Source organism: Mesoplodon mirus (assembly GCF_964341445.2).
Source record: "Mesoplodon mirus genome assembly, chromosome: 19".
NCBI lineage: Eukaryota > Metazoa > Chordata > Mammalia > Artiodactyla > Ziphiidae > Mesoplodon > Mesoplodon mirus.
The window spans coordinates 60,009,802-60,037,749 of record NC_138995.1 but is presented as its reverse complement, the minus strand read 5'-3'; the positions used below and the strand labels follow the sequence as shown (position 1 = coordinate 60,037,749).

Below are 27,948 nucleotides of genomic sequence, written 5' to 3'. Positions count from 1 at the left end.
CCTCGAACCCGGCGCGGAAATATTGCGTCATAGAAGGACCGCGAGGAGCCGGATTCCGGGTCTCTGGAACCGCGGTTTGTGGACCTCGTCGGCCACCATCCTTTCAGCTTCTACGCCTCGTGTCCGCCGCGGGAGTTGGTTGCCGGTTTACAGACATTGAGGTAAAGTGTTTAGAACAGCGGTATCGTGATTTGCCTCCAACGGTGAAGACGGAGTTCATCCATCAGGTCAGTGTCCGGTTCTGGGCGTGTCTCGGGGCCTGGGAGGGCGCGTTGGGGTGTTTTGCTGTTTTTGTTCCAAACGACGTAGAGGTCGATTTTGGGGGGAGGCGAGTGGTGATCCTCGCTGGGGTGTTGTGTGTTAGCGGATCAGTCGGGGAATCCGTGTTGAGAGTTCCCCATGGAAAGGGAGGTCACGGGGTTCCGTGTTGGGACGAGAACTTAGGAGGTTTTTTGGAGAGTAGCGTTTGGGTGGCTGAGGTTGGGGGAATTGGGAATCATATCCTCGTTGGGGACAGCGTTTGGGGAGCTTATCGCATTTTTTTTTTTTTTTTTTGCGGTACGCGGGTCTCTCACTGCCGCGACCTCTCCCGTTGCGGAGCACAGGCTCCGGACGCGCAGGCCCAGCGGCCATGGCTCACGGGCCCAGCCGCTCCGCGGCATGTGGGATCCTCCCGGACCGGGGCACGAACCCGCGACCCCTGCATCGGCAGGCGGACTCTCAATCACTGCGCCACCAGGGAAGCCCATGTCGCATATTTAATTTAGAAATGGTGTTTCTGGTCCTCTTGCGTCCATGTTTACTGTGTATTCTATTGAGAATAGGTTTTCAGGTTCATCCCGACCTAAGTAATGACATTCTCATCCTCCTAAATACGCCTCCAGAAAACAACTCTTGTTTAAATTTAGTATATCTCATTTTTAGCGTTGGGATCAAGTGTGTAGGTATTGGTATGATTTTATATATATTTATCTAACTTCCTGTCATAACCGTTTCCATATTACAAACTCTTTGGAAGTTTTCTTCTTTCTTTTCTTTTAAAAAAAACTGTTCCAGTTATGTTCCATCAAGTGGGTGTTTTGATTGAGGTAGAACTGATGTAGATCTAGGTACTACACTTTCAGGAACACGTGATGGATTTCCTCTAACTCAAGTTTTTTTTTGTTTCTTTGACCAGCTGTGATTTTTTTTGTATGTGTCTTGGACTTGTTTTATTATGTTTATTTGTAAATAGTTACCCTTTTGTTGTAACTGTAAATGATGTCATTTTTTCCCCATATGACCCCGCTCCCTCTTTTTTGTTTCTTTTATGTAATGCACAAGTGCAAAAATTAAAAAGATATGCTGATTTTGTCACCTCATTCCACTCATGTTATTACTGATAGCTTCAAATTGATTACTTCATCTTTTCTAGCTGAGCATTTTTGTCATCTGCAAATAATGTTGGCCAGGTAGCAAGTGATGGGACTGGAGTAAGAAGAACCTGCTTCTGCCTCTGACCTGGGTGGGTTAATCACTGAGTTAAGCTTCATCAGTTGTGAAGAAAGCTGTCATGATTCCCACTTCGTAGCTGTTAGAAAGATTAAATGAGCAAAAGTTCTTTAAGTACAAAGTGTAGTGCCTGGCACATTGTATAGTCTGGATAAATGGTACCTGCACTTTATCAAGTTATTATTCTTTCTCCAGGGCTTCCCCACCCCCAGCTTTATTGAGATGTAATTGACATAAAACATTCTGTAAGTTTAAAGGTGTACAACATGTTGATTTGATACACTTATATATTGCAAAACAAACCACCATAAGTTAGCTAACATCTGTATCATGTCACATAATTAGCGTTTCTTTTTTGTGGTGAGAACATTGAAGATCTACTTTTTTTTAACAACTTTCAAGTATATAATACAGTATTATTAACTGTAATCACTATGCTGTATATTAGATTCCCCTCAAAGGCTTTTTAATTTTATTTTCATTCATAATTTCTTTCTCTTTAAAATTTCCTTTGATTTATGTTGCTAGGTTTCCCAATATCTTACATTCCTAGAAGAAACCATACTTGTTCATAATGATTTGTTCTTTTAACATGGGGCTGGATTCTATTTGTTAATATTTTATTTAATATTTTTGCATCTCGAAGTAAAAAGATGTTTTGGATTTGCTTCAAAAATAATCTGCGGGGGGGGAAATAATAATCCAGTGGTGGTGGGGAAGTGAGTGGTGGTGTAGATAAAATAAAATTAGATTTGAGTTGATAATTATTGAAGTCATATGATGGATGCATGGAGTTTGATTATACTGTTCTTTGTTGGGGTTTTTTTTGTACAAGACATTTAATTATACTGTTGCATCTTTTGCTTGAAATTTTAAAAAATTTTTGTGAAAATTTATAGGTGAGGGCTTCCCTGGTGGCGCAGTGGTTGAGAGTCCGCCTGCCGATGCAGGGGATACCGGTTCGTGCCCTGGTCCGGGAAGACCCCACATGCCGCAGAGCGGCTGGGCCCGTGAGCCATGGCCGCTGAGCCTGCGCGTCCGCAGCCCGTGCTCCGCAGCAGGAGAGGCCACAACAGTGAGAGGCCTGCATACCACAAAAAAAAAAAAAAAAAAGAAAATTTATAGGTGAAACTGATCTGTACTTTTCTTTAAAAGTTTTTTTCAAGTATAATACTAAAAATTAAAGAATAGAATATTGCAGCACCCTAGAAGCCCCCACCTCATCCTAATCTCCTCCCTTGTGATCTGTTAAGTACCTTGATCTTTAAACTGGGATAATTGCCTCAGTATAGTAAACAGAAAATTTAGATGTATGTGGGCTCAGGTGGTTTTAAGTCAGTTTCCAGAGCCACCTTTTGTTTTTTTAATTTTTTTTTTGAAGTACAGTTGTTTTACAATATTGTGTTAATTTCGGCTGTACAGCAAAGTGATCCAGCCATACATATATATATACATTCCAGCTTTTTTGTATTCTTTTCCAGTATGGTTTATCGTAGGATATTGAATATAGTTCCCTGTGCTATACAGTAGGACCTTGTTGTTTATAGAGCCACCATTTTTGTACTTTATCTTTTCTGAAATGGATCTATGTGACAAGACCATGAGCTGGTTTTTGTTTCCCATCTCCTCTTCCACATTCACTCTCTTCCAACTTTACCAAAATAAAAGGCATTCCTCTTGCCCATTCCATATCTTCCTGTGAGGCACAGCCCCATGATGTAAAAGCTTTCAGAGGGTTAAAGAGACATGAAATATTGGGGCCTTCTCATAGTGTGAGTCCACATGGCAAGGGAGAGAGAGCTGTGGTCCCAGGCTCAATCATTGAATTTGCTCTTGAATTCACAGGTTCTAGTAATAGAAGAAGAAGAAGGAACATTTCAGTAATAGAAGAAGAAGAAGGTTCCAGGCTTGGGAGATCATCATTTCTGGCAGCAGCCTGACCTGAGATCTCTGACCACAACTTCCAGGCAGGCCCACAGAGACAGAAGACAGAACACCAGAACACACCCTAGAGTTACATGCCCTTTTTTTTTTTTTTGGCCGAGCCACTCGGCTTGTGGGATCTTAGTTCCCCGACCAGGGATTGAAGCCACACCCTCGGCAGTGAAAGCGCGAGAGTACTAACCACTGGACTGCCAGGGAATTCCCGACACACCCTTTCTTAAGAACTGGAGAAGATGATCAAGGTCCAGGTGAGGTTTGTTTTATCGATTTTATCCTTTGTTTCCCGGCAGACTTGTGGATGCTTCTAAAAAAGTCTGGTGAAATGAGAACAGTATATGTTGATAAAAATCAGGATCTGTTGGAAAATAAATTGAGCCTGTAATCTTAAAATCAAGGCAAGTTCAGAAGCAAGATATGAGGGCCCTAGGGTTCATACAAAGTTCTTAATGTTGGAGCGTAAGTAGGTGACTGTGTAAGACCCTCGGGTTGCCTTAGTTTCGAACTTGAGTCTACTTTTCTTGGCAGCCATTATAATAGGAAAAATGTGAAACGTTACATGATTTGCATTGTCTGTGAGGAGAAGGCACACCAGTTCTTCAGGGGAAGTACACATTTCACCGCTCTTCAAGCTTTTTTTTTTTTAATAAATAAATAAAGTCATTTATTTATTTTTGGCTGCATTGGGTCTTCGTTGCTACGCACGGGGTTTCTCTAGTTGCAGCGAGTGAGGTCTACTCTTCATTGTGGTGCGCGGGCTTCACATTGTGGTGGCTTCTCTTGTTGCAGAGCACGGGCTCTAGGTGCGTGGGTTTCAGTAGTTGTGGCATGCGGGCTCAGTAGTTGGGACTCACGGGCTATAGAGCGCAGGCTCAGTAGTTGTGGTGCACGGGCTTAGTTGCTCCATGGCATGCGGGATCTTCCCGGACCAGGGATCAAAGATCAAACCCGTGTCCCCTGCATTGGCAGACGGATTCTTAACCACTGCACCACCAGAGAAGTCCGCTCTTCAATCTTAAAAAATTTCTTTTGCTAGCTCTTCAGAGACGTTTTGTAATAGACAGAATTCTCATGATCAGTTTTGTAACACAGGCCTAAGATGTTTCCTCTGGCTTTTTCTTATCGTGTTCCTTGGACTAGGCATGCCAGAGCAGAACTGAACTGGACAAAATTCTTCTAAAGCAATGTGCCTTGACAATAGTCTGACTTTACCCAGGAATAAAGGCCTGAATTATCCAATAGAATGAATGGGCTGCTTGACCTTTGAGTTGTCCTCCATGAAGAAGAATTCTCTCAACCAGATTTTTGTTATTGATTTGGCAGGAGACAGCTGACAGTCCCATTCTTCGCGAGCAGCTTGGTGTAACAGATATTGACGAAAATTCTCCCTTTATATCTTCTTAATCCTAGGTTCAAAAAATGAAGTCAGAGTCAATTATTCTTGGTTTGGTCTTTGTATTTTAATTATTCAAATGATACATGGCTACATCTGCATGCAAGAGATTCAAGCACACAGAGGTATCTGCACCAAAAGAGAATATCCCGTTTTACCTTTTTTTGCCAAACTCCCAACCCAAAGGTTAACAAATGTTAATAGTTCGGGTCTCCCACCAGTGTCTTTCTATAATTGATGTGTGGTAAAATATATCTATATTTACATTTACATCAATAGAAGAAGAAGAAGGAACATTTCAGTAATAGAAGAAGAAGAAGGTTCCAGGCTTGGGAGATCATCATTTCTGGCAGCACCCTGAAATGTGTCCTTATACATATATAGCTGAGTATATTATTAAGATTTTTCACATGTCTGGGATCATTCTGTATATACTATTTGGGGGCTTGATTTTTTTCATTGAAGGTCATTGATACCAGTATATTTAAAACTACCTCATTGAGGACTTATCTGGTGGCACAGTGGTTAAGACTCCACCCGCCAGTGCAGGGGAGACAGGTTCGATCCCTGGTCCGGGAAGATCCCACATGCTGCAGAGCAGCTAAGCCCATGTGCCACAACTACTGAGCCCACGTGCCACAACTACTGAAGCCTGCATGCCTAGAGCTCGTGCTCCACAACAAGAGAAGCAACTGCAATGTGAAGCACGTGCACCACAACGAAGAGTAGCCCCCACTCGCCACAACTAGAGAAAGCCCACGTGCAGTAACGAAGGCGCAAACAGCCAAAAATGAATAAATTGAATAAATAAATTAAAAAATAAAAATGAAAAATAAGTCTACCTCATTGATTTTAATGTTTGCATAGTATTTCATAGCATGGAGGTATAGCATACCCTGTCTGCCTCTAATGGATATCTAAATTATTGATAGATTTTTCATACTTATAAACAAAGACATTCTTACTGCACAGTGTTTTTTATTTCTATGCAAATATTATTTTAGTACTTTTTTATGCTGGGAAGGACTAATTTGTAGAATTCCATGGGGCAGTGGTTTGAATGTTTGTGTTCCCCCCAAAATCGTATGTTGAAATCTTAAACCCCCAAAGATGATGGTATTAGGAGGTGGCACCTTTGGGAGGTGTGTAGGTTATGAGGGTGAGGCCTTCACGAATGGGATTAGTGTCCTTATAAGAGAGAATGCACAGAGATCCCTCACCCTTCCATGTGAGAACACAGTGAGAAGGTGCCCACTACAAACCAGGAAGCAGGCCCTCACCAGAATGCAGCCATGCACTCACCTTGATCTAGAACTTCCCAGCCTCCATAACTGTGAGAAATAATTTTTTAAAATATTTATTTATTATTTATTTGGCTGAGCTGGGTTTTAGTTGCGGCATGTGGGATCCTAGTTGCCATGTGCAGGATCTTCAGTGCGGCGTGCAGGAGCTGTAGTTGCAGCATGCGGGATCTTTAGGTGCAGCATGCAGGCTCTTAGTTGAGGCATGCAGGATCTAGTTCCCTGACCAGGGTTCAAACCCAGGCCCCCTGCATTGGGAGCGTGGAGTCTTAACCGCTGGACTACCAGGGAAGTCCCAATAAATTTGTTTTTATAAGCTACCCAGTCTGTGGTATTTTGTTATAGCAACCCAGGTGGGCTAAGGCACATGGTCTATGGTATGTGAAATAGTCACAGTGCACATAATTTATCATGGGGAAGATGAGCAGAACGTGCTCCTGTCCCTATTTTCCACATCGTATTATTCCACCTAGGATTGCACTGGAATTTGTTATTACAGGCATCTTTGTCATTTGAGGACGTGGCTGTGGGTTTCACCTGGGAGGAGTGGCAGTTACTGGACCCATCTCAGAAGGACCTGTACAGGAATGTCATGTTGGAAAACTACTACAACCTAGTGTCAGTAGGTAAGGGCAGTGTATGGTCAGGCCGCCCAGGATGGCTGTTCTCTTACTGTCTGTCCATCCCCTGCTTTACCAGTGCCTGCTTCGCCTGAACCCTACTCACGTGACTGACCTTCATGCATCCTTGCTCCAGGCCCCAGCTACTGATCGCTCTAGCTTTAGATCAGAACATCTCTACTCTGATAGGCTATCATAGGGGTGGTGAGGAACCTGCCCTTCTGCTGGTTTCCCTGGTAACCAATGAGCCAACCTGACATCAATTTCCCCTATAACTGGTAACACCCCCCCCACCTCCCACCCCCAGCGAAGTCTGCTGCCATGTCTTGCCCGCCATCTACCACACATGGGGGGGTGTCACTCCAGGACCTTTCTTCAGACACTTAAGCTCCCCCATCCATGAAACCATTGATGTCTCTGTCGCTGACTCCAGGCTCCTTCTTCAGTTTTGAAGCTGGGCAAGTACGGCCTTGTAGGCCTGCAGGGTGCAGCCCAACAGGCAGCCTCACAGTCAGTTGCCTTTTCTTTCTCATTTAGTGAAATCTGTAGGGTTCCTGGAATATTTCATGGTTTGGACTAAAGCATCATAGGTTCTAGAGTATATTCTGTCCCTTTCCGAGTTAAAGGTTTTTACTTTACCAAAGTATGAAGGGTGTGGTCCTTGAAATAGAACTTTCTCCAGTTTTTGTAGTTTCCCCAGGCTCAAATCCTCGGTGCCAAGCGTTCCGTGATTTCCCATTTACAGGATATCAGACTCCCAAACCAGATTCACTCTTCCAGTTGGAACAAGGAGAACCCCCATGGACGGTAGAGGGAGCAGGCCAGAGTCAAACCCGTCCAGGTGAGTGAGTGACAACCAAGAAGATGGGGAGAAAAGACATGGAAATTCCAGTTGGTCAGTGAAGGGTTGATGCTTCTGAAATGCTGTCTAGAGAACTTTCCTTACACCAGTTGGTGGCCCGTAAGCCTAACACCTTTCTGCATGTTCTTTTTTTATTTGGCCATGCTGCGCAGCATGTGGGATCTTAGTTCCCCTCCCAGGGTTCGAACCCGTGCCCCCTGCAGTGGAAGTGCAGAGTCCCAACCACTGGACCGCCAGGGAAGTCCTGCATGTTCTGTATTAGGGCTGTTCTTCTTTGCCTGCCACTAAAGGATGATGTCTTCCTTTTTTTTCAGTTTTCTGGATCTGACTGCAGTTTGTCTCATCCAGGACCTTGAGGTCTTAACCTGGTTCCATTCCTCCCAGCATGCTCCCTCATGCCTTCTCCTTTTCTTTGTCTGCAGGGGCCTTACTTCCTGTTCTTCACCTTACCTGCTATGAGATACATCTCACTACCTGTTCACATTGCTTTGCACTTAGCGCTGCTCCCTACCTCTGCAATATCCCCATCCCTTTTGAAAGGGCTGATTAATATCCTTCCATGACAATCCACCTCAGCTTCATTCATCTGAAAACCACACACCCCTCGTCTCCCAGGGCACCTCTGTCTACTAATTCACCTCTGCTTCCCCAGCTTTCAGATTCTGTTGTTTTTTTGTTTTTTTTAATCTTCTGTTAAAAGTTTAATTCATTCTTAAGGCCTAAGCTTTCTGTTCTCTGCTGGAGAGTCCCACATTGACTCCTGCTAATGTATGACCTGCACTCTAATCATCTGTGTGTTGCCAGGCACCAGGGCCTCTGCCCTATGATGTTCTACTTCCTGTATGTGAAACCAGAACCCTCCTTTCTCCCAGATAATGTCTTCACCATCAGAATGTGTATTCGTATATACGGAAGATTTAACCTCTCTGCACTCTAACAGGTATTCCCACCTCTCTTTCTATAGTCTGATCTGCCCTCATTCTGTATTTTGCCTGCACCCAAGATATCCGTCCTGTGAAATCCTTTTTCCTTCACCTTCAGGAATGAGATCATTTTTCCTCCTGGTGAATCCTTTTCCTCCATGTGCATTTTATTTAGGTTCTCCTGTACTGCTCTACACCCTGGTGCCCGGTCACCTTTGAGTTGCCTTGAGTCTTTCCTATTTACTCTGTTCTATATTTCTGAAGGTCTCTGCTGTTCCTATTGAATTTTGTTTTCAAAAGGCCTTTTGGAAATTCCACCCTCTCAGGTCCCCTGATGGCCATGATGATATGGACTTGCTTTGTTCCAATTCCTACATATATAGGTTGATTTCAGTTTTTCTTTTAGCTCCTTTTGAGGTTCTGGTTGTATTCCTCTGTGGATAGGGGGCATGAAAGCAGTGGGACTTGATGAGAAAACATGAAGAGTGAGAGCTGGTTGAGAAAACAAGAGGTCCACATTTATTTTTTGAAGTTGAGAAGAACCCAGCCAAATAAAAAGAAAAGCATTGGGCTGTGGTAGAAACAGGGTCAGAAGATGTCCTGGAAACAAGTGACAAAATTACTCCAAAGAGGAGGAAGTGATCTATTTTACTGAATGCCACAGATTATGTCAAAAAACCCAAAGACTGGCATCTATGCCTTTGATCATATTGCATTTTTACATCCAGATGCCGCCTTCTTTCACTCTGAGTTCTCTTTTTCTGTCCATGAAGTTCAAGTGCACACTCGAAACGCCCTCTTTCCTGACTTCCTATCTGTTTTCGTATCTACACCGCACTAACTCAGTCCTGATCATATATTTTATTGTATTGTTTTACTGGTTGGTATGAGGCTTTTTCCATATAGAGGAAAGGGTCTGTACCTTATTCTTCCTTACTTAGCGTAACCACAGAATAATTCACTGACAGTATCACTTGCATCCATTTATCACATCTTTCATGAAAGCAGGTTTGGTGGTCCCCCACCCCACCCCTGGGTGCATGGCTTGCCGATCTTAGGTCCCCAACCAAGGATTGAACCTGCCCCCTGGGCAGTGAAAGCGTGGAGTCCTAACCACTGGACCACCAGGGAATCCCCAAAACTGGTTTGGTTTGGTTGCATTTTGGTTTTAATTTTGTTTTTCATCAGGGATGTGTGTGAACTACGTGGGAGCCTTTTCCAACTATAGGCTCTGTCTCTTGAGATTGGGCTTCTGGTTTGCTAGGTGTAGGGGGTGACCGGAGCCTATGAGGTATTTGAAAGGCTTGCCAGGCAGTTGTGCTTTGAGCCCTGTCATTGAAGAACCACCACTCTAATGTGCTCTGAGGGAGATGCAGATGAAATAAAAGACAAGTGTAACAATCTCTGTTGGAAAGGGTTGACGTAGGAGCATAAAATTTTAAAATTTTTAGCATTTGATTATGAGATATAGACAAGGATTGATTTACAAAATCAGAGAAAACCGAGCTTTGATAAAGTGTTACTGAGAGGATAAAGTGTGCTTCTTTTTGAAAGCATAATAAAATAATTTCTGCAGGAAAGAGAGCTGGGTTTTAAGTAAAAGTGTTGACAGAAGGCCTTGTGGGTCAGTAATAATGTAAAAAGAAGACTTTGGAGATGGAAATGAGGAAAACAGTGTGGGAGATTCTTAATAGATTGGCCTATAGGAGACTGCAAGGAAATGGCTGATTACTCTGGGTTTTATGTTAATAATTGGCTTAGAAAGTGTGATTTTGGTTTTGTCTTGTCTTTTTTGGCTAGTTCTAGAGAGTCTTTCTTGATAGCTGGGTGGTAACATTGTAACAATGGGAAAATATAGCTTGGAGTTCTAGGATGAATGGAAGGTAAGGACGATGAATGTTTTCTTCGTCCTGGATGGGAATGATTCTTCAGAATCTCTTCATTGGTGGGTGACAGAGATGATTTAGGAACAGAGATCAAGGAAGAATCTGGCATTAGTGGAAAGTAGAAAATTTGGAGATGAGTATATTAAATATATTATAATGGGAAATACAGGATATGATGGTCTATACCTGTGCTGTCCAGTGTGTTGGGCACTGGCCACATGTGGGCTACTTAAATTTAAATTTAACATTTAATTAAATTTAAATTTAATTAACATTCAGTAAAATTACAAATTTATTTCTGCAGTCAACTCTAGCCACATTCAAGTGCTCAACAGCCATACGTGGCTAGTGGCTACCATATTGGAAAACACAGATATAGAATATTTCCATCACTGCAGAAATTTTTATGGGGCAGCTCTGTATACAGTTACAATATGATCGAAGAAGGTGGTATTTCCACCAGTCAGTACATGGGATGTGGGTAGACGGCCCAAGGACTTAGTTTTAAATTTCAGATGGTTATATGTGTGTCTGGATATATTAGATCATGTGAGGTTGTATCATACCTAATAGAAAGTTGGAGTATTAACTACAATATTACTATTAAATAAGTGATTGGTGTCTTAGAAAAGTTTCATTTTGGTGTGTAGTCAGAATGAGAGGGGAACGACTTAGTAACAAGGCGATTATTGAAAATTTTACCTCAATACTCTTGAAATCACACTCTGTAGATCCTACATTCTGATTTTCCGGTTGTAACCCTTTGTTACTAAAACCCATGTTGCTTATTTGTTTGATCAGCATAGATATCGTTTGATGTCTCTGGATGGACTTTTCATGTCCTCTGCGTATTCCTCTCCCCAAACTCTAAAACTTGGAATGCCCTTGTCCTGGGCCCTCCCCTTTCTCTACTCATTCTTCTTAAATTATCTCACCTAGTTTCATGCAGTCCAGATATTTAAATAATATTTGTATACTCATGACTTAAAATTATTATCTTAAGTCTAAAACTTTCTCCACACTCATATATCCAGCCAGGTACATCATATTTTCTCTTGAGTGTGTATTAGTCATCTCAAACCTGATGTGTACCTCAAAATGGAGCACTTGATATCCCACAGATGCCAAACCTATGTCTTTATTCTTCCTCGTCTTATTAAATGGCACCAGCTCCTAAACAGATGCTTCAGCCGCATCTTGAGGCCCTGTCCTTGAATCTTCCCTTTTCTACCTCCAGAGTTCATTGTGATGGTGAGTCTTAGCTTTCCTTCCTCTATACTTATCTTTTCCTCTTCCATCATGCATACTTTGTTTTTGTACATTTTTTCATCTCCTTGGTAGTCATCCATGCTGAGGCTACCATTATCTCTTGCTGGAACTCTACTGTAGCCTCCTGTGTGTTTTCTCAACAATTTTATTTCTCCAATTCATTCTTCCTATGAGTCATGTGACCTTTTGGAAATATCAATTCAAAACCTGTTGTACTTCTGTCAGAAATTTTTTGGTTGCTTCCTGCTGTTGTTCTTAGCATAAAATCCAATTTTTAACAGTTTACAAGATCTATACACCCTCAATTCTACAGACCTTTCCAAACTTATCTATTTCTACTTCCCTCAAGCTCAGGATAGTCCAAGTATGTCAGCCTCCCTTATGTTTCTCTATCATGCCTAAGTTTTTTTTGCCTTTGGATTTTTGCATTGCCTGTTTTCCTCTTGGAATAGTCTTCATGTAGTTATTTGCATAACATTGCTCATTCTAGTCCTGTGATGTCAGCTTAACTTTTTTTTCTCTCGAAGATGACTACTTTGTCTAAGATTGACCTTCCACTACTCTGTCACCTCCTTCATACCATTTTTCATGTTCTGTAATTTTCTTACTACTTTGATTACCTCTTGATTCTTGCTCTCTTTCTCTCTTCTTATTAGAATGACAGCTCCATGGAGACAGAAAATATTAGTCAAAGTGTAGTAACATACTAATTCTAATATTCTAATATATTATTCTAATATTCTAGTATATTCCCAAACACCGACCCATTCAGTGTTTGTTGGATGGATAGATCCATCCCCTCCATCTTCTTTTTTTGTATTCCAATCAGTGTGGTTCTGTTTCTCCTTCTGTCCCCATTTTGCGAGGCTCTATTTGGAAAGCAGCCCACATTATATTTATTCATTGTAGACTGCCCATCATTGTTTCTAAAATAGCTATTTTTCCTTTTACTGTTTTATAATATTGTCTCTTTTTAAAAAATATTTATTTATGTATTTATTTGGTTGCGCCAGGTCTTAGATGCAACAGGCGGGCTCCTTAGTTGCAGCTCACCAGCTCCTTAGTTGCAGCATGCAATATTGTCATTTTTCACAGAGCATAGGATACATTTCCATAGTGGACATTTCTCTTAGACTGGGATCTTAAAAGAGCTAGCCCAAACCATGGCATTTTTGTACCCTTTTTTACCCCCTAAAATTATCATGGATGTTTTCTTTTTCCTAGAAGAAATATGGGAGATTGATCCTATGCAATGGCACCCAGAAAACCAAAACGGGATTAAAACTTTGGAAAGATGTCAGCAAACTTATGCACTTGGAAATAATTTTGATTTATGCAAAAGTCTTGTTCCTTTAACACAAAGATACAATAATTTTGGCCCATATTGTAAAAGTTTGAAATCACATTTAGGTTTTGTTATTGGGAATAGAAGATATGCAGGAAAGGATTCTGATGAGTTCAGTGGATATGGGAACTCATCTCTCTACCTCCAGCATAATAGAACTCTTACCAGAATTAAATACCATGGCTCTGTGAAACCCAATAGCACTAAATCACAGCTCAATGACCATCGAAACATTTATCCAGGAAAGAAACCATACACATGCAGTGACTGCGGGAAAGCCTTCTCCAGGAAGGCACAGCTCATTGGACATCAGAGAACTGAAAGAGGAGAGAAACCCCATGGATGCAATGAATGTGGGAAAACATTCATGAGGAAGATTCAGCTCACTGAACATCAGAGAACTCATACAGGAGAGAAACCCCATGAATGTAATGAATGTGGGAAAGCCTTTTCCAGGAAGTCACAGCTCATGGTCCATCAGCGAACTCATACAGGAGAGAAACCCTACGGATGCAGTGAATGTGGAAAAGCCTTCAGCCGGAAGTGCCGGCTCAACAGACATCAGCGCTCTCATACTGGAGAGAAATCATATGGTTGCAGTGTGTGTGGGAAAGCCTTTTCCCAGAAGGCATATGTCATTGCACATCAGAGACTTCACACAGGAGAGAAGCCTTATGAATGCAGTGAATGTGGAAGAACGTTCTTTTTTAAGTCAGACCTTACCAAGCATCAGAGAATTCATACAGGAGAGAAACCATATGAATGCAGTGATTGTGGAAAAGCCTTCAGAAGCAAGTCAGAGCTCATTCAGCACCAGCGGACTCACACCGGAGAGAGACCATATGCTTGCAGTGAATGTGGCAAAGCCTTTGCCCACATGTCAGTCCTCATCAAACATAAGAAAACTCATACAAGAGAGAAAGCTGTGGATTCCCCAAAGCTGGAGAAACCTTCCTCAGTGAGTCATAGCTCTTTATTCATGAGTGAACTCGTACAGGAACAAAACCCTATGAATGCAGTGCCTGTGGAAATGTCTTTTTCGGGAACCCAGCCCTTATTAAACATCAGCGAGTTCCTAGGGGGCAGAAATGTAGTGATTGTGGACCAGCCTTTTCCAAGAAGTCAAGCCTCAGTAGAAAATCGGGAATTTACACAGGGACTAAGCCTTGCAAATGCAGTGAATGCGACAACCCCTTCAGTAATCAATTATGTCTTATATGTTACAGATATTGTGTAGGAAAAAAATCCTCAGATACCTGAGATGGGAAAAAGCCTTGAGCAAGAATCCTCCCCACATTCATTATGTGTCAGAGCTTGCTTAGGAGAGAAATGCTGTGGATGGGGTGGTTGTGGAGAACACTTCTGTGAGAAGTTAGGCTTAGTAAATATCAGCGAGATCACATTGGGCAGAAATGCAGCTCTTGTGGGGAAGCCTTTTCCTAGAGGTGATATTGCAGTTGATATCAAAGAATTCCCACAGGACCAAAACCTTAGAGTGTGATGGGTTTTAATGATAAATTGTATCTTATCACTTGTCAGAAGAGCATAGAAAGACAACTCTAGAGGCACTGAAGGTGGAAGACATGTTTAGTAAAATGTGGAAGCACTCATAGAGAAGAAAAATCCCCCAAAGGCAATAAAAAATGGAAATTCTATCACCAAACTAAGTCATGTATCATCACAGTTTTACCTTGGAAAGTGGGAAAGACTTTTGTAAATAAAGGAAATCTTCTTGGACACCAGGAATTGCATTGTGCAGTGAAAACCTAAGAATATAATGAATGTTGAAGGACAGCTATATTAGTTTCTTATGGCTGCTGTAACCGGTTATCACAAACTCGGCATCTCATAACAGCACAATTTATTATCCTGGATCTCTGAAGTCCAAAATGCATCTCTGGGCCAAAAGCAAGGTTGTTTGCAGGGTTGCATTTCTTCTTGGAGGCTCTAGAGGAGAATCTGTTTCTTTGCTTTTCCAGCTTCTAGAAGCTGCCCAAATTCCATGGCTTGTGGCCCCTTTCCTTCCTCAGAGCCAGCAATGGCTGGTCAACTCTTTCATCCCTCCAACACTCATTTTTCTGTCTCCTCCTTCCACGTTTAAGGACCCTTGTGATTACATTGGGCCCACCCAGATAATCCAGGATAATCTCCTATCTTAAAGTCAGCTAATTAGCAGCTTTAACTCCATCTACTACCTTGTGTCCCCTTTGCCTTATAATATAGCATGTTCACAGGTCCTAGACATAAGGATGTAGACATCTTTGGGAGGCCATCATTCTGCCTACCAGAGGCCACCCTTTGGCACCCAGTGATTTGTGCCTATCCCGCATGCAAATGGATTCATCCTATCCCAGCATCTCCAGATGTCTCAGCCCATTACAGGACCAACTCAGAGTCCAAAACCTAACCTAAAACTGATCAGCTCAGGAGTGCCAAATCTCATCTTCTAAATCTAGTGTTGATAGGCTCTGGGTACAATCCATTCTGAGGTTTCTCTCTGTGAACCTTTAAAACTCTAGAAACAATTTATATGGTCCTAAAATAACTTAATTCCATCTTCTACCTTAATTCCCCTTTACCACGCAAAGTAACATATTTACAGATTCTAGGAATGAACACCTTTGGGATTTGCCATTATTTTGCCTACCACAAAAACATTAGATTTCAGAGAATTTACACTTTGATAAATTCCTACCTAGCCCTTAAGTAAATTTGGAAAAGCATGTTTCCAGAGAAATAATTATCTAAAGTAATTATAATCTAAGTATATTAACATTTTTTCTTTAATCAGAGAATCTTACACTGATTGTTAGATGTGAACACTGTGGAGTGCTCTTGAAATGTATAAATCAAATTCTCAGCACTGGAAAAGAACTCTTAAATGTCCTAAAGGAATATGAGATTTATGCTGCTAGAAATACTACCAAACATACGTTTGTATCTATTTCTGAAGTTGCACAAATTAATATATCCACATATATCATAATGAACCTAAATCCTGACCAGTATTTTTCACAGCCAACTCCAACAACTCCTTTTTCTTCAACAGTATGATGTATATATCGTCCCACCTTAAATAACAACAAGAAAAGACAAAATACGTGAATGGACTTCTTCAGATGTTGGATAATAGGGAGCTCAGAACAGCTATCTCTGAGAGAAGGAAAACAAATGAAGTAAGCCTTATGATTGCCCCCAGCCTACTGCCTGGAGAGAGTTTCCATTCTGCAGCATAGGGAGGAGGAGCCCCAAAAGATCTCAGTCTCCTTGAATTGAGACAGAGTTTAGAGTTAGTAGAATTCAGTGTGGCTGAAATCAATCCATGGGGCAGATGACAGGAGAGGAGAGAGCTGTGCCCAGAGAGTGGGAGAGTTCCAGAGTTCTAGCAGTCCTACAAGAGATGCTGTGAAAGCTATAATAATATTTATATATACTAAAGGCACTTGGTAATTATGAACTTAGTCATAATCTAATGAGTCGAAATAATTTGTTTTAAACTAAATACCATATTCAGTTCACTCTAGTCCTTTTTGAGCTCATTCATAGGCCAGGCTAATTGCCAATAATGAGATTAGAAGCACGGGCTGTGGTGAGTATTGTTTTTAGATGATTTGTTTGAGTAGCTCAGGGGAGGGGCAGTAGGAGGGCAATTTCTAGGTCAGAGTTCTAGAGTTCCTCCACAAGTTTTTAAGTTGTAATCAGCACATATACGTGAGGAAACTCCCTAGGCTGGAGAAAGAACCACTGGAAATGAACAGGCCGAACCATCCTTGGAGCTTGCACAAAGTTGGGAATAATTTGTGTTTCCACCAACTGGAATGGAAACACCTCCTTAACATTTGGAGACTCACTGTGGAACTTCAGAAGAGCATTGTCTCAGTGGGTGGCTCAAATTGGATCTAAAGGCTTCTCTGAACTCTCCTACCAAAAAAGCATAATGCAAACCACTAAAAAAATGAACTGTTTCTAAGTAATTTACTGCTTCTCAGGACAAAGCCCAATAGTATTCAAAAGGAATAGGAAGCAGTCCATCAATCAGTAATGTAAAATTCACAAAGTCTGAAGTCTGATTAGAGCCTACCCCAGTATGCCAAGAAACAGGAAATAGCACCCATAAACCTGAAGGAAAGTCAATAGAAAGAGACCCAGAAAAAAAAAAGGAAAAAAATTTAAAGAAAAAACCCCCAAATTTTAAAACCAATAATAAATGAAAAAATAAAAAATTTAAAAAGAGGAAAAAAGTATAAATAAGAAATAAATGAGACCCAGAAATGACATGGGTGATAGAATTAGCAGGAAATGATGTTAAAACAGCTATTATAAATACTTCATATGCTCAACAAGGTTGCGTCAAGTGGATTATAGAAATTATAATTTACTGTGGGATTCTGCAGGTCTTTTGGTAGTGAATTCTCTCAGATTTTGTTTATTTTAAAATGTCTTTATTTCACAGTCATTTTTAGATAATATTTTCCCTGGAGATAGAATTCTAAATTGACAATGCTTCTCCTCTATCATTTAAAAAGTGTGAATCTAGTATCTTCTGGCCTCCCAGAATTGTTTCTGGTTAGAAGTCAACAATCATTCATATTACTCTTTCCTTGTATCTAATGTGTCTTTTTTTTCCTCTGGCTGTTTTCAAGATTTGCTTTTTGTCTTTGGTTTTCAGCAATTTCACTATGATGTGTGTAAATATGCTTTGTCATTAAAAAATAGAAACCAAGTTGTCCTTGTAATGCCTTTAGGAATTGTAGTGTTGATTAGTTTTTCATCACTTTGTTTTAATTTGTCTTCTCTCTTTTTTCTTAATCAGTCTTGCTATGGATGTACCAAATTTAGTAACCTTATATAGCAGTTTAAGTTTTTTTTCCTACTTAAGGTTCAAGTTGTTTTTTTCCCCCTAGCCTTGTAAAGTGAGAATTAGATTCTTGATTTTACACCTTTCTCTTTTTTCTAATCCGAGCAATTAAAGTGATAAACTTTGCCTACAGCCAGTGGTAGGCTACATTTATGTTACATAAGATCTTACCAGTATAACTGACAAGCACACACAGAATGATGTTTTTAAAGTGGACCATGGTTGTGAGAATTGGTAAAGATCTGTCTTGCCCGCTAATAACCCAATATTGTCAATATTTCCCTTCCTAGTTAGTGATTTTTGCATCTTGTTTATGAAATCTTTGCATATCTCGTGATAGTCGTGTGAATTTTCCCCTAGAAATTTAAATATTTTACTATTTATATTTAGATCTGTGATCCATTTTGAATTTATTTTTCCCTGTGTGTGAGGCATGGGATGAAAGTTCCTTCTTTTTCTCTCCATATTGTTATCCAGTTGAACTAGTACAGTTTATTGAAAAGACTGTTCTTTTTCCCCACTGAATTATGTTGGCATTGTGTCATAAAGTGGATGGTAGTGTATACTGAATCTTTTTCCAGGATCTTTGTATTTTGTTCCATTGTTGTATTTACTATCCTTGTACTAATAATACTACACTGTCTAATTACAGTAGGTTTTTGCTGAAATCTGGTAGGGTTATGCCCTCCAGTTTTTTTCTTCTTCAAGGTTGCCCTGGCTATTCAAGTCTTTTGTACATCCATTTAAATTTTAGAACTCACCTCCATTATTTCTTACCCTCTCTTTCATATACTTTATCTCTTTGCATTCTTTATTCGAGTATACTAATTCTTCAGCCGTATCTATATGGCTATTAGTTTGTCAATTGGTCTCTAATTTTAGTTACCGTATCCAGTTGATTCTTGTTATTCACTGTACTTCTATAAAATCACTGTGAACACTGAATTAGCAAATATTGAACATTGCTCATAGGGGGATTATGGACTAGGTTTCTACAAGCCGCTGGTTACAACATTTCTGTCAGTCAGTCAGTGGATAACCTTGTTTTATGTGTGTTTCTGCTTAAAGACACCTTATTTAATATGTATCATTCATTTATTAACATTAAACTCACTATAACTCTTGCCTGAACAAAGCTTATCTAACACATATATTTGCTCGATAAGGTACATCACTGCCTTCTTGCACTTAAAAACACTAGACAGTACTTGAGCACTGTGCTTGGGGGCCATTTTAAACAACAAAATTACCAAAAAAAAAGTTTAAAAATGTGAAAAACGTGACACTAAGTAGACCACGAAAAGGACACTTGTTTTCAATAGCAGAGCTGAAATAAGGCAGAACATCATTTTGCTCAGACTTAGCTGGGAACATACACATTGGGCAACTCAAATGATTCATTGCTCAAACTATTCTATGCATGTCAGCAAATGTTCATGAAAGTGCTGTGATTATTGATTTTGAGTCAGAAAGAAATTTTAGCAGGTAGGTGAATTCACAATAAATCCACGAATAATGAGGATCGACTGTACTTTATTTTTAAATTTTTCTGCTGGTTTATGTACATCTAAATGGTCATTTTAATAATATCTTATTCCTTCCCCATATTTTAGATATCTTATTTCTCAATATATTAAAGCTTTACATTAAACATTCATAATATTCTGAGCTGATAATTCCTGCATGTGTAGTCATTTCATATCTGATTCTATTGTTTGTTCTATCTGTTGAAAAGTGTTCAGGATAAAAGCTCCTTGAGGACAGATTTTTGCTGTGTTATATGAGCATTTAGTTCTTTTCCACCTTTTAAATATATGTTAAAAATATTTTACAGAGATTACTGTTTTAGGGATATTTTACCTGCAGGATATAGTGAATATACCTTTCAAAAACTTCTGATTTACTGGATTAGTTGATACTTAAGTGTTCAGTTGCAAGATAGATAAAATGGCATTTTACTTCTTTCCATAATGACTAGTGAGAACTATGACACAGAGATATAGCCTTTGTAACTTATGGTGAAAACAGCCATAACATATACCGGTAGGTCTTTTTCTCATCAGTAATGGTCACCACACATTGGAAGAAGAATGTGTGATAATTACAGGAATTAGTATCATTTGAGTATATTTCTGTGGACTTTACCTGGGAGGAGTGATAGCCACTAGGTTCTGCTCAGAAGAACCTGTACCAGGATATGTTGTTGGAGAATTCTAGTAACCTGTGACACTAGTTAAAGATGATTGCCCTATCATTTGGAGCACACAGCCAATAATAGCCTTTCCTTTTTCAGTTGCCCTAGCTTCCAAAGGGCCTCAAGATACTGAATTTGAGTTTATAGACAATAGATTCTCAGACCCTCTTCTGTTCCCAGGTGGAAATTAACATGCTTTCACCTTCATTTGATCTTTAATATGCCAAGGTGAAAGTGTGTCCATTCCTGAAACATTCTGTACTCTTCCTAGACGTCCCCCACCAAGTCCAATTGTAAGTGTCCAAGTCTTTGTCATTGCCCATGAACAGGCTATCAGGCTACCAAAGCAGATATAATCCTTAATTTCAAACCTGGAAAAGAGCCATGGAGAGTAGAAGATGAAATGCAGTGACAGTACTTTTCTAGTGAGTAAACAACTGAGAAGCAGCAAGATGGGAGACCTTGAAAGTAAAGTAATTAGCCATGAAGTGTTGACCCTTCCATATGTGTTTAAAAAGGCTGAAACTCTGAAGGTCATTACAAATACCTAAATCATTGGCAAGGCTCTCTTGCTTGCTGTTTCAAGGAAGATGTGCCTCTTTTTCTCTCTTTTGGTTTGATTCAGTGTTCAGTAGAACATCATTTTCTTTGCAGCATCCAGACTTCCTCCTTTTCTTCTGCTTCCTCTTTGGCAATGTCAGTTCCTGTTTTCTCCACATCTCTTGTTTTCACTTCTTTTACCTGGTCAAATGTAACAATTCTTCCAGTTAATACAGCAGCACCTTTTGTCCTGGGGTAAGGAGATTTGGTCCACTGTGCAGGTGGCTTTCTGTGGGCCATGTGAGAATGTATCAAAGCAAGCTAGAAGGTGGGAATGTTGACCACAGTGGTGGTCTCTAAGTATGATATTGAAGCTTTGGTAAGGTTCATTGGCTATTGCTTTCAGAATTAATTAGAGAAGAAAGAATCAGTAGGATAGGATAACTACACTTAAGGTGAGAAGCTGAGGGTCCTTTATTTATTTATTTATTTATTTATTTATTTATTTATTTATTTATTTTTCTGCGGTACGTGGGCCTCTCACTGTTGTGGCCTCTCCCGTTGCAGAGCACAGGCTCCGGACGTGCAGGCTCAGTGGCCATGGCTCATGGGCCCAGCCGCTCCGTGGCATGTGGGATCTTCCCAAACCGGGGCACCAACCCGCGTCCCCGGCATCGGCAGGCAGACTCTCAACCACTGCACCACCAGGGAAGCCCTGAGGGTTCTTTATTTTAACCTGCTTCCCCCAGATATTTTTTCAAGACTTTAGTTGGCATCTTTCCTTTGTAATCATTGGTTGTGTCTGATGGATGGACTTTCTCCATGCTCTGGGCATCTTCTAAAGTCTTCAGAGTTGGATAGCATAAAGCCTCATCTTTGTCTATTTCTATCATTTGTTAGCAGTGTAAATGCATTAAATTTCATGGCCTTAACAATACTATTTATATGCTGATGACCCCCAAATTTCTGTCTACAGGCCAAACCTTCCCTTATCCTCATATAGTCACCTGGATACTTCCTTTTTGCACTTGGAGATCTAATACCTATCTCAAATTCACATCACTTTTCATTCCTCTTTTCACTCACACCACAAATTTAATCCATTACCAAGTCTGGTCTTCCTGTCTCCTTATTATATCCCAAGGGCCTCCACTCTTTTCTGTAACTATTGTTTTCACTCAAGCCTCAATATCCAGTATTTTTTGCCAAAATTTTTTTAGTTTACTTGAAGATACTCTCACTTCTTTAATCTTATTTCTCTCTATTCTCCACATAATAACCAGATGATTTTAAAAATTTTACTATTGTTATTTATTTATAAATAGTAAGTAAGGAAAGTCAGTGTTTCAAGCTACTCTCCCCCAAAGGTCATGAACATAAACTTCAGAAACATCTGCATTTTTAAAGACATAAGGTTTTGACAGTTACTTGGAAAGAAAAAAAGGGATATGGGAATATAAACCATCATACAGAAAGAAGAGTCTTCAAGTGGAAGGGTAGAGAGAAAGATCTAAAGTAAAATCTAAGAAAAATGCTATATGACATAGCAGATCATTACCAATTTTCACAACCACAGTCCACAAACCTAAAAAAGTATTTATGTCACAAGATTTAAAACCTTGTGATACAGATACGCAAAGGATGACATTTTTTTTAAAAGGTGAATTTTAATTTTATTTATTTATTTTTGGCTGTGTTGGGTCTTTGTTGCAGTGCACGGGCTTCTCATTGCGGCGGCTTCTCTTGTTGTGGAGCACGGGCTCTAGGCGTGCAGGCTTCAGTAGTTGTGGCTCACGGGCTTAGTTGCTCGCCACATGTGGGATCTTCCTGGAGCAGGGATCAAACCCGTGTCCCCTGCATTGGCAGGTAGATTCTTAACCACTGCACCACCAAGGAAGTCCAGGATGACATTTTTAAAGTGAAAACTAGTACATCTGTCTCCTACTATTGCCTTGAATGGCATCCTGTTACTATTAGTATAATATCAAAATTCCTTCCAGGGTCCTCCTACACGTGAGCATTTCCTGACTACTGACTACATTTCTGTTTACTTTGTATAAAAATGTTTGAAGTATAACATAGTTAATTTTTACAATCAGCACACTGTATAATGAGCATTTAGATCAAGAATACCAGAGTACTGTGCCGGATGCCATTGTGTGAATATAAAACAATTTATTCATTCTGCATTCAGGCCTTTATGAGTAATCATCCTATATAGTTTTATGTAAGTGTCTTCCTTTATTTTATTTTATTTTTTTTGAAAATATTTATTTCTAAATGGTTTAGACTTAATGTGAAATCCCAAGATTATACACAAATTTTATGCACATTGTTTTTGCAGATTTCCTTAAGTGGTAATTTTACCACATTTGCTTTATCATAGTCTATCTATCTGTCATTACACACACACACACACACACACACACACACACACACACACACAGAGGTACATATTGTTTTCCTGAACTCTTTACCCCTAAATACTTAAGTGTGTATTTCCTAGAAACAAGGTCATTTTAAAACATAAACAGAATACAGTTATCAAAATCAGAACATTAATATTGTTACAGAACTATTATCCAATCTACAGAGTTTATTCAGATTCTACTGATTGTCTCACTAATATTTTTTATAGTAAATGAAAAAAAAAACCCTTCTTTTGCTGTCTTGCTCATTCTTCCGTGGGTACTCTGGCTTTAATCTAGACGTCAGAGCTTGCTAATTATGACTCAACTTCTTTAGGCAAGAAACTATATGGATGCAACAAAAGTGCAGTGAATACTTGTAAACCACTCATGACCATGCCTTGGAGAACTCATGCAGGAAAGAAACCCCATGAATGCTGTGATTGTAAGAGAGCCTTTCCCAGTAAGTTAAAGCTAATCACTCATCAGGAAACTCACACAGGAGAGAAACCATATGGATGCAATCAACATCAGAAAGTCTTCATTACAAAGTCAGTGCTCACCTATCATCAGAAGACCCGTCACAGAGAAGGGAAGTCCTATGGATGCAGCAAATGTGGGAAAACTTTCCCTTGGAAGTCAAAACAGCTCACTTTACATCAGAGGACTCATTCGGGAGAGAGACCTTTCAGATGCAGAGTATGTGATAAAGCCTTCATGGTTAGGACACATCTCACTGTACATCAGAGAACTCACACAGGAGAGAAACCATATGAATGCTCAGATTGTGAGAAAGCCTTCTCAAAAAAGGCTCAGCTCCTGATTCATCAGCGAATTCACACAGGAGAGAGACCATTTGGATGTAGTCAATGTCAGAAATCCTTCATTACAAAGTCAGCACTAATCTATCATCAGAAAACCCGTCACAGAGAAGGAAAATCCTATGGATGCAACAAATGTGGGAAAGCTTTTCCTTGGAGGTCAAAACTCATTTTACATCAGAGGACTCATTCAGGAGAGAGACCTTTCAGATGCACAGTATGTGATAAAGCCTTCATGGTTAAGACACATCTCACTGTACATCAGAGAACTCACACAGGAGAGAAACCATACGAATGCTCAGATTGTGAGAAAGCCTTTTCAAAAAAGGCTCAGCTCCTGCTTCATCAGCGAATTCACACAGGAGAGAGACCATATGGATGCAGTGAATGTCCACAAGCCTTCATCCAGAAGTCAGATCTCAGTAATCATAAGAAAACTCATCATACAGTAGGGATATCCCATGAATGCAGTGAATGTGGGAAGGCTTTGTCCTCTAAGTCAGCTCTCATTATACATCGGAGAACCCATACAGGTGAGAAACCATTCAAATGTAGTGCATGTGATAAAGCCTTCACAACAAAGGCACATCTCATTGTACATGAGAGAATTCATACAGGAGAGAGACCATATGAATGCTTAAATTGTGAGAAAGCCTTCTCCACTAAGGCACAGCTCATGATTCATCAGCGAATTCACACAGGAGAGAGGGCTTATGGATGTAATGAATGTCAACAAGCTTTCATCCAGAAGTCAGGTCTCACTAACCATCTACAAAATTGTCATGCTGGGGCAAAATTGTATGGATGCAGTGAATGTGGGAAGGTTCTGTCCTGTAAGTCAACTCTCATTATACATCAGAGAACCCATACAGGTGAGAAACCATTCAAATGTAGTGTATGTGACAAAGCTTTCGCAGCTAAATCCTATCTTACTGTACATCAGAGAATTCATACAGGAGAGAGACCATATGAATGCTGCAATTGTAAGAAAGCGTTTGCTACTTTGTCAACTCTCATTGGTCACCGGAGAACTCACACAGGAGAGAGACCCTACGGGTGCAATGAATGTCAGAAAGCCTTCTTTCGGAAATCAGCTCTTGCTAATCATCAGCAAACTCAGCATAGAGGAAAATCCTCTATGCAATGACTGTAGGAATGTGAGAAATCTCTTTTGATTAATCTTATCTACTCAGAGAACTCATACAGAATAGAAATGCCTATGAAGGCTTTGATTATATAGACCCTTTTGGAACTCTTGTAGGAAAACCTTATATATGGAATGAAAGTTGTACATCTTCCAACTGAAGACATCTCCTCATTAAACCTTAGGGAATCTCACCAAAAAAGAAACATTATAAAGGCAGCAATTGTCAAAAGACTTTATTTGAAAGTCACAGCCTATGCATTTAGGAGGTAAAAACCTATGGATGCAGGGAAAGTGGGAAATTATTCTTTTTCAAGTCATATTTGTTAAACATAATGGTATTCATTCAGGAGAGGGACCCTACAGTTGCAGTGAATGCAGCCAAGCTAAGAAAAATTACATCTCATTGTACATAAAAATAGAAATTTCAGGAACGTTGTGATAATGACAGTATTCCCTAGAAACTCAAAACTCTTTGAACATCTTGTACAGGAGAGAGATCCTGTAGGTGGAGTGAATGTGGTAGTCTTAATGCATGCATTATCTTCCGATAATGCATATCTTCCTTACATCAACAAACCCAGATAGGAGGAAAGCCTTGTTAATGTAGTACATCCTTCATATAGATGTCAAAGCTCACTAATCATCGACAGATTCATATAATAGATAAATCTTTTTGAAACAAGAAATGTGGAAAGCTTTTGAAAGTGACATATTAAACACCAGTTACTTAATTCAGGAGAGAGTCCAGTAGATATAGTTAAAGTCTGCCTTTGGCCACAAAAGGGTACGAATTGCAGTGATTGTCAAAATGCTTTATTTACAATTCAGAGCTCCTTAATTGCCCGCTAACTCATATAGCAGAAAGACCCCGTTCTCAGGGGGATAATTTCTAGATTCAATGAAGTTATAAAATCCTTAAGGAATGATATTTCTGTTCTACTCCAGTAAACGCATACATTACAGAAAAACTGTGATTATAGTCACTGAAAATGCTTCCTATGGAGGATTGGCTATCATTAAGCACCATGAGCTCTTGAAAATAGAAACAATTTGCTCCACACAGAGACTTTATGAATGAATGTGGCAAAAGCATCAGTGATAAATTATATATATATATATATACATATATATATATATATATATATTTTTTTTTTTTTGTAGTACGTGGGCCTCTCACTGTTGTGGCCTCTCCCGTTGCAGAGCACAGGCTCCAGACGTGCAGGCCCAGCGGCCATGGCTCAAGGGCCCAGCCGCTCCGCGGCATGTGGGATCTTCCCAGACCGGGGCACAAACCCGTGTCCCCTGCATCGGCAGGTGGACTCTCAACCACTGCGCCACCAGGGAAGCCAGATAAATTATATTTTATTTTTGCATTTCATGGTTTTATTTCTTCACATCTGACTGTATCTTAAACTGTGATGCATGTTACAGTTGATGGAATGTCATCATTTCATTGTTAGGGCTTTTCTACATTTGGTGGCATTCTAGATTTGAGTAATTAAGTAAAACCTGGAAACTATAGAATGAAATAATTTTCTAAGGGTTTAATATAATTGTTTTAGAAAGGATTCCAGAGAATATTCTACTACAAATATTAGGTATTTTCACTGCAAATACAATGCTGTTTGAATATAGAAAAAAATCAGAACATAAGGATCAGTTGGATTTCGACCAAGGTTTGTAAGGGTTATGTTGTAGACTATATACTACGTAAAATGGACTTTATGTATTTAATTTTATTTTTATTTTTGGAATTACATGAAGAATGTAATTTTTAGGGTTTAATAAATTTCCAGCATAGGCATAGAATGTTGAGTAATATAATCTAATATAAATAGAAGTGTTCTATTTCCTTATAAATCAAAATTTAATATGTAATTTGACTCATTAATAAGTCTAAAGAATTACACCACAAAAGTTTGTTGTCCTTATTTTTACTGTCTTTTGTAGTATTTCTGCCAACTGTGATGATACATCACTTCTTGAAGCCTACATTTTTCTAGAGCCTTATTTTTGAAATATCCAAAGATGATAAAAGATGTACATAAAATACTAAAAAACAAGCAGCACATAAGACTGAAGGAGGGAAGAAGACAGGGTTATGTGTGGTGAGTTCAAGTGCATGTATTTCCACTGCTGTGTCAAACAGGAAGTTTGGAATCATTATTATAACATGTCCTTGGGCACTACAAACATTTCCTTTCCTCTTAGCATTTCCTAAAATGCCTGGTATTTTTCTAATATTAAGAATAACATTGCAGAAATTGGAACTCTTGCACATTGCTGGCATATAAAATGGTTCCATTGCTATGTAGAAAAAAGTTGGTGGTCCCTCTAAAAAGTTAAATATAGAATTACTATATGACCCAGGAATTCCACTTTTGGGTATATGCCCAATGAAATTGAAAACAGGTACTTAAATACTTGCATAACGTTATTCATAGCAGCACTATTCACAATAGCCAGAAGGTGGAAACAACCCAGATGCCCAGCAGTGGGTTACTGGAAAACCAAAATGTGGTATGTGTATATACATGTACCTATACACACACATATATGTGTAATGGAATATTAATCACCTATACAAGTGAAGCATCGATATACATTATAACATGAATAAGCCTCAAAAACAGTACACTGAGTGAAAGAAGCCAGACACAAGAGATCACATATTGTATTTCTATTTATATGAAATGTGAAGAATAGGTAAATCTATAGAGACATAAAGCAAATTGGTGGTTACAAGGACCTGGGGGGAAGGGGAACTTGAATGATTAATGGATATGTAGTTTTCTTTTAGACTGATGAAAATGTTTTGGAACTAGATAGAGGTGGTGGTTGCATAACATTGTCGATAGAGTAAGTGGTCACTGAATTGTATACTTTGAAATGGTTAATTTTATATTTTGTGAATTTTTACATCAATAAAAGTATATTTCAAAAGAATAA

The 27,948-nt window shown here is 39.6% G+C and overlaps 1 protein-coding gene across 5 annotated transcripts; it reads left to right on the top strand.

The window, feature by feature from the left end:
• The first annotated feature begins 24 nt into the window (after positions 1-24).
• ZNF577 (zinc finger protein 577) lies at positions 25-27,948 on the top strand. Of its 5 annotated transcripts, none has more exons than XM_082607821.1 (5): positions 25-227; positions 3,337-3,683; positions 6,626-6,752; positions 7,492-7,587; positions 7,761-7,881. In XM_082607821.1, the coding sequence occupies exons 2-5, from the start codon at positions 3,669-3,671 to the stop codon at positions 7,868-7,870; spliced, it is 348 nt and encodes a 115-aa protein (XP_082463947.1). In that variant the 5' UTR covers positions 25-227; positions 3,337-3,668; the 3' UTR covers positions 7,871-7,881. The 5 variants fall into 5 exon arrangements, with proteins under 5 accessions (XP_082463947.1, XP_082463946.1, XP_082463948.1 ...); XM_082607820.1 differs by lacking the exon at positions 7,761-7,881 and adding an exon at positions 12,911-17,696 and having other exon boundaries at positions 32-227; XM_082607822.1 differs by lacking the exon at positions 7,761-7,881 and adding an exon at positions 8,413-8,613 and having other exon boundaries at positions 36-227.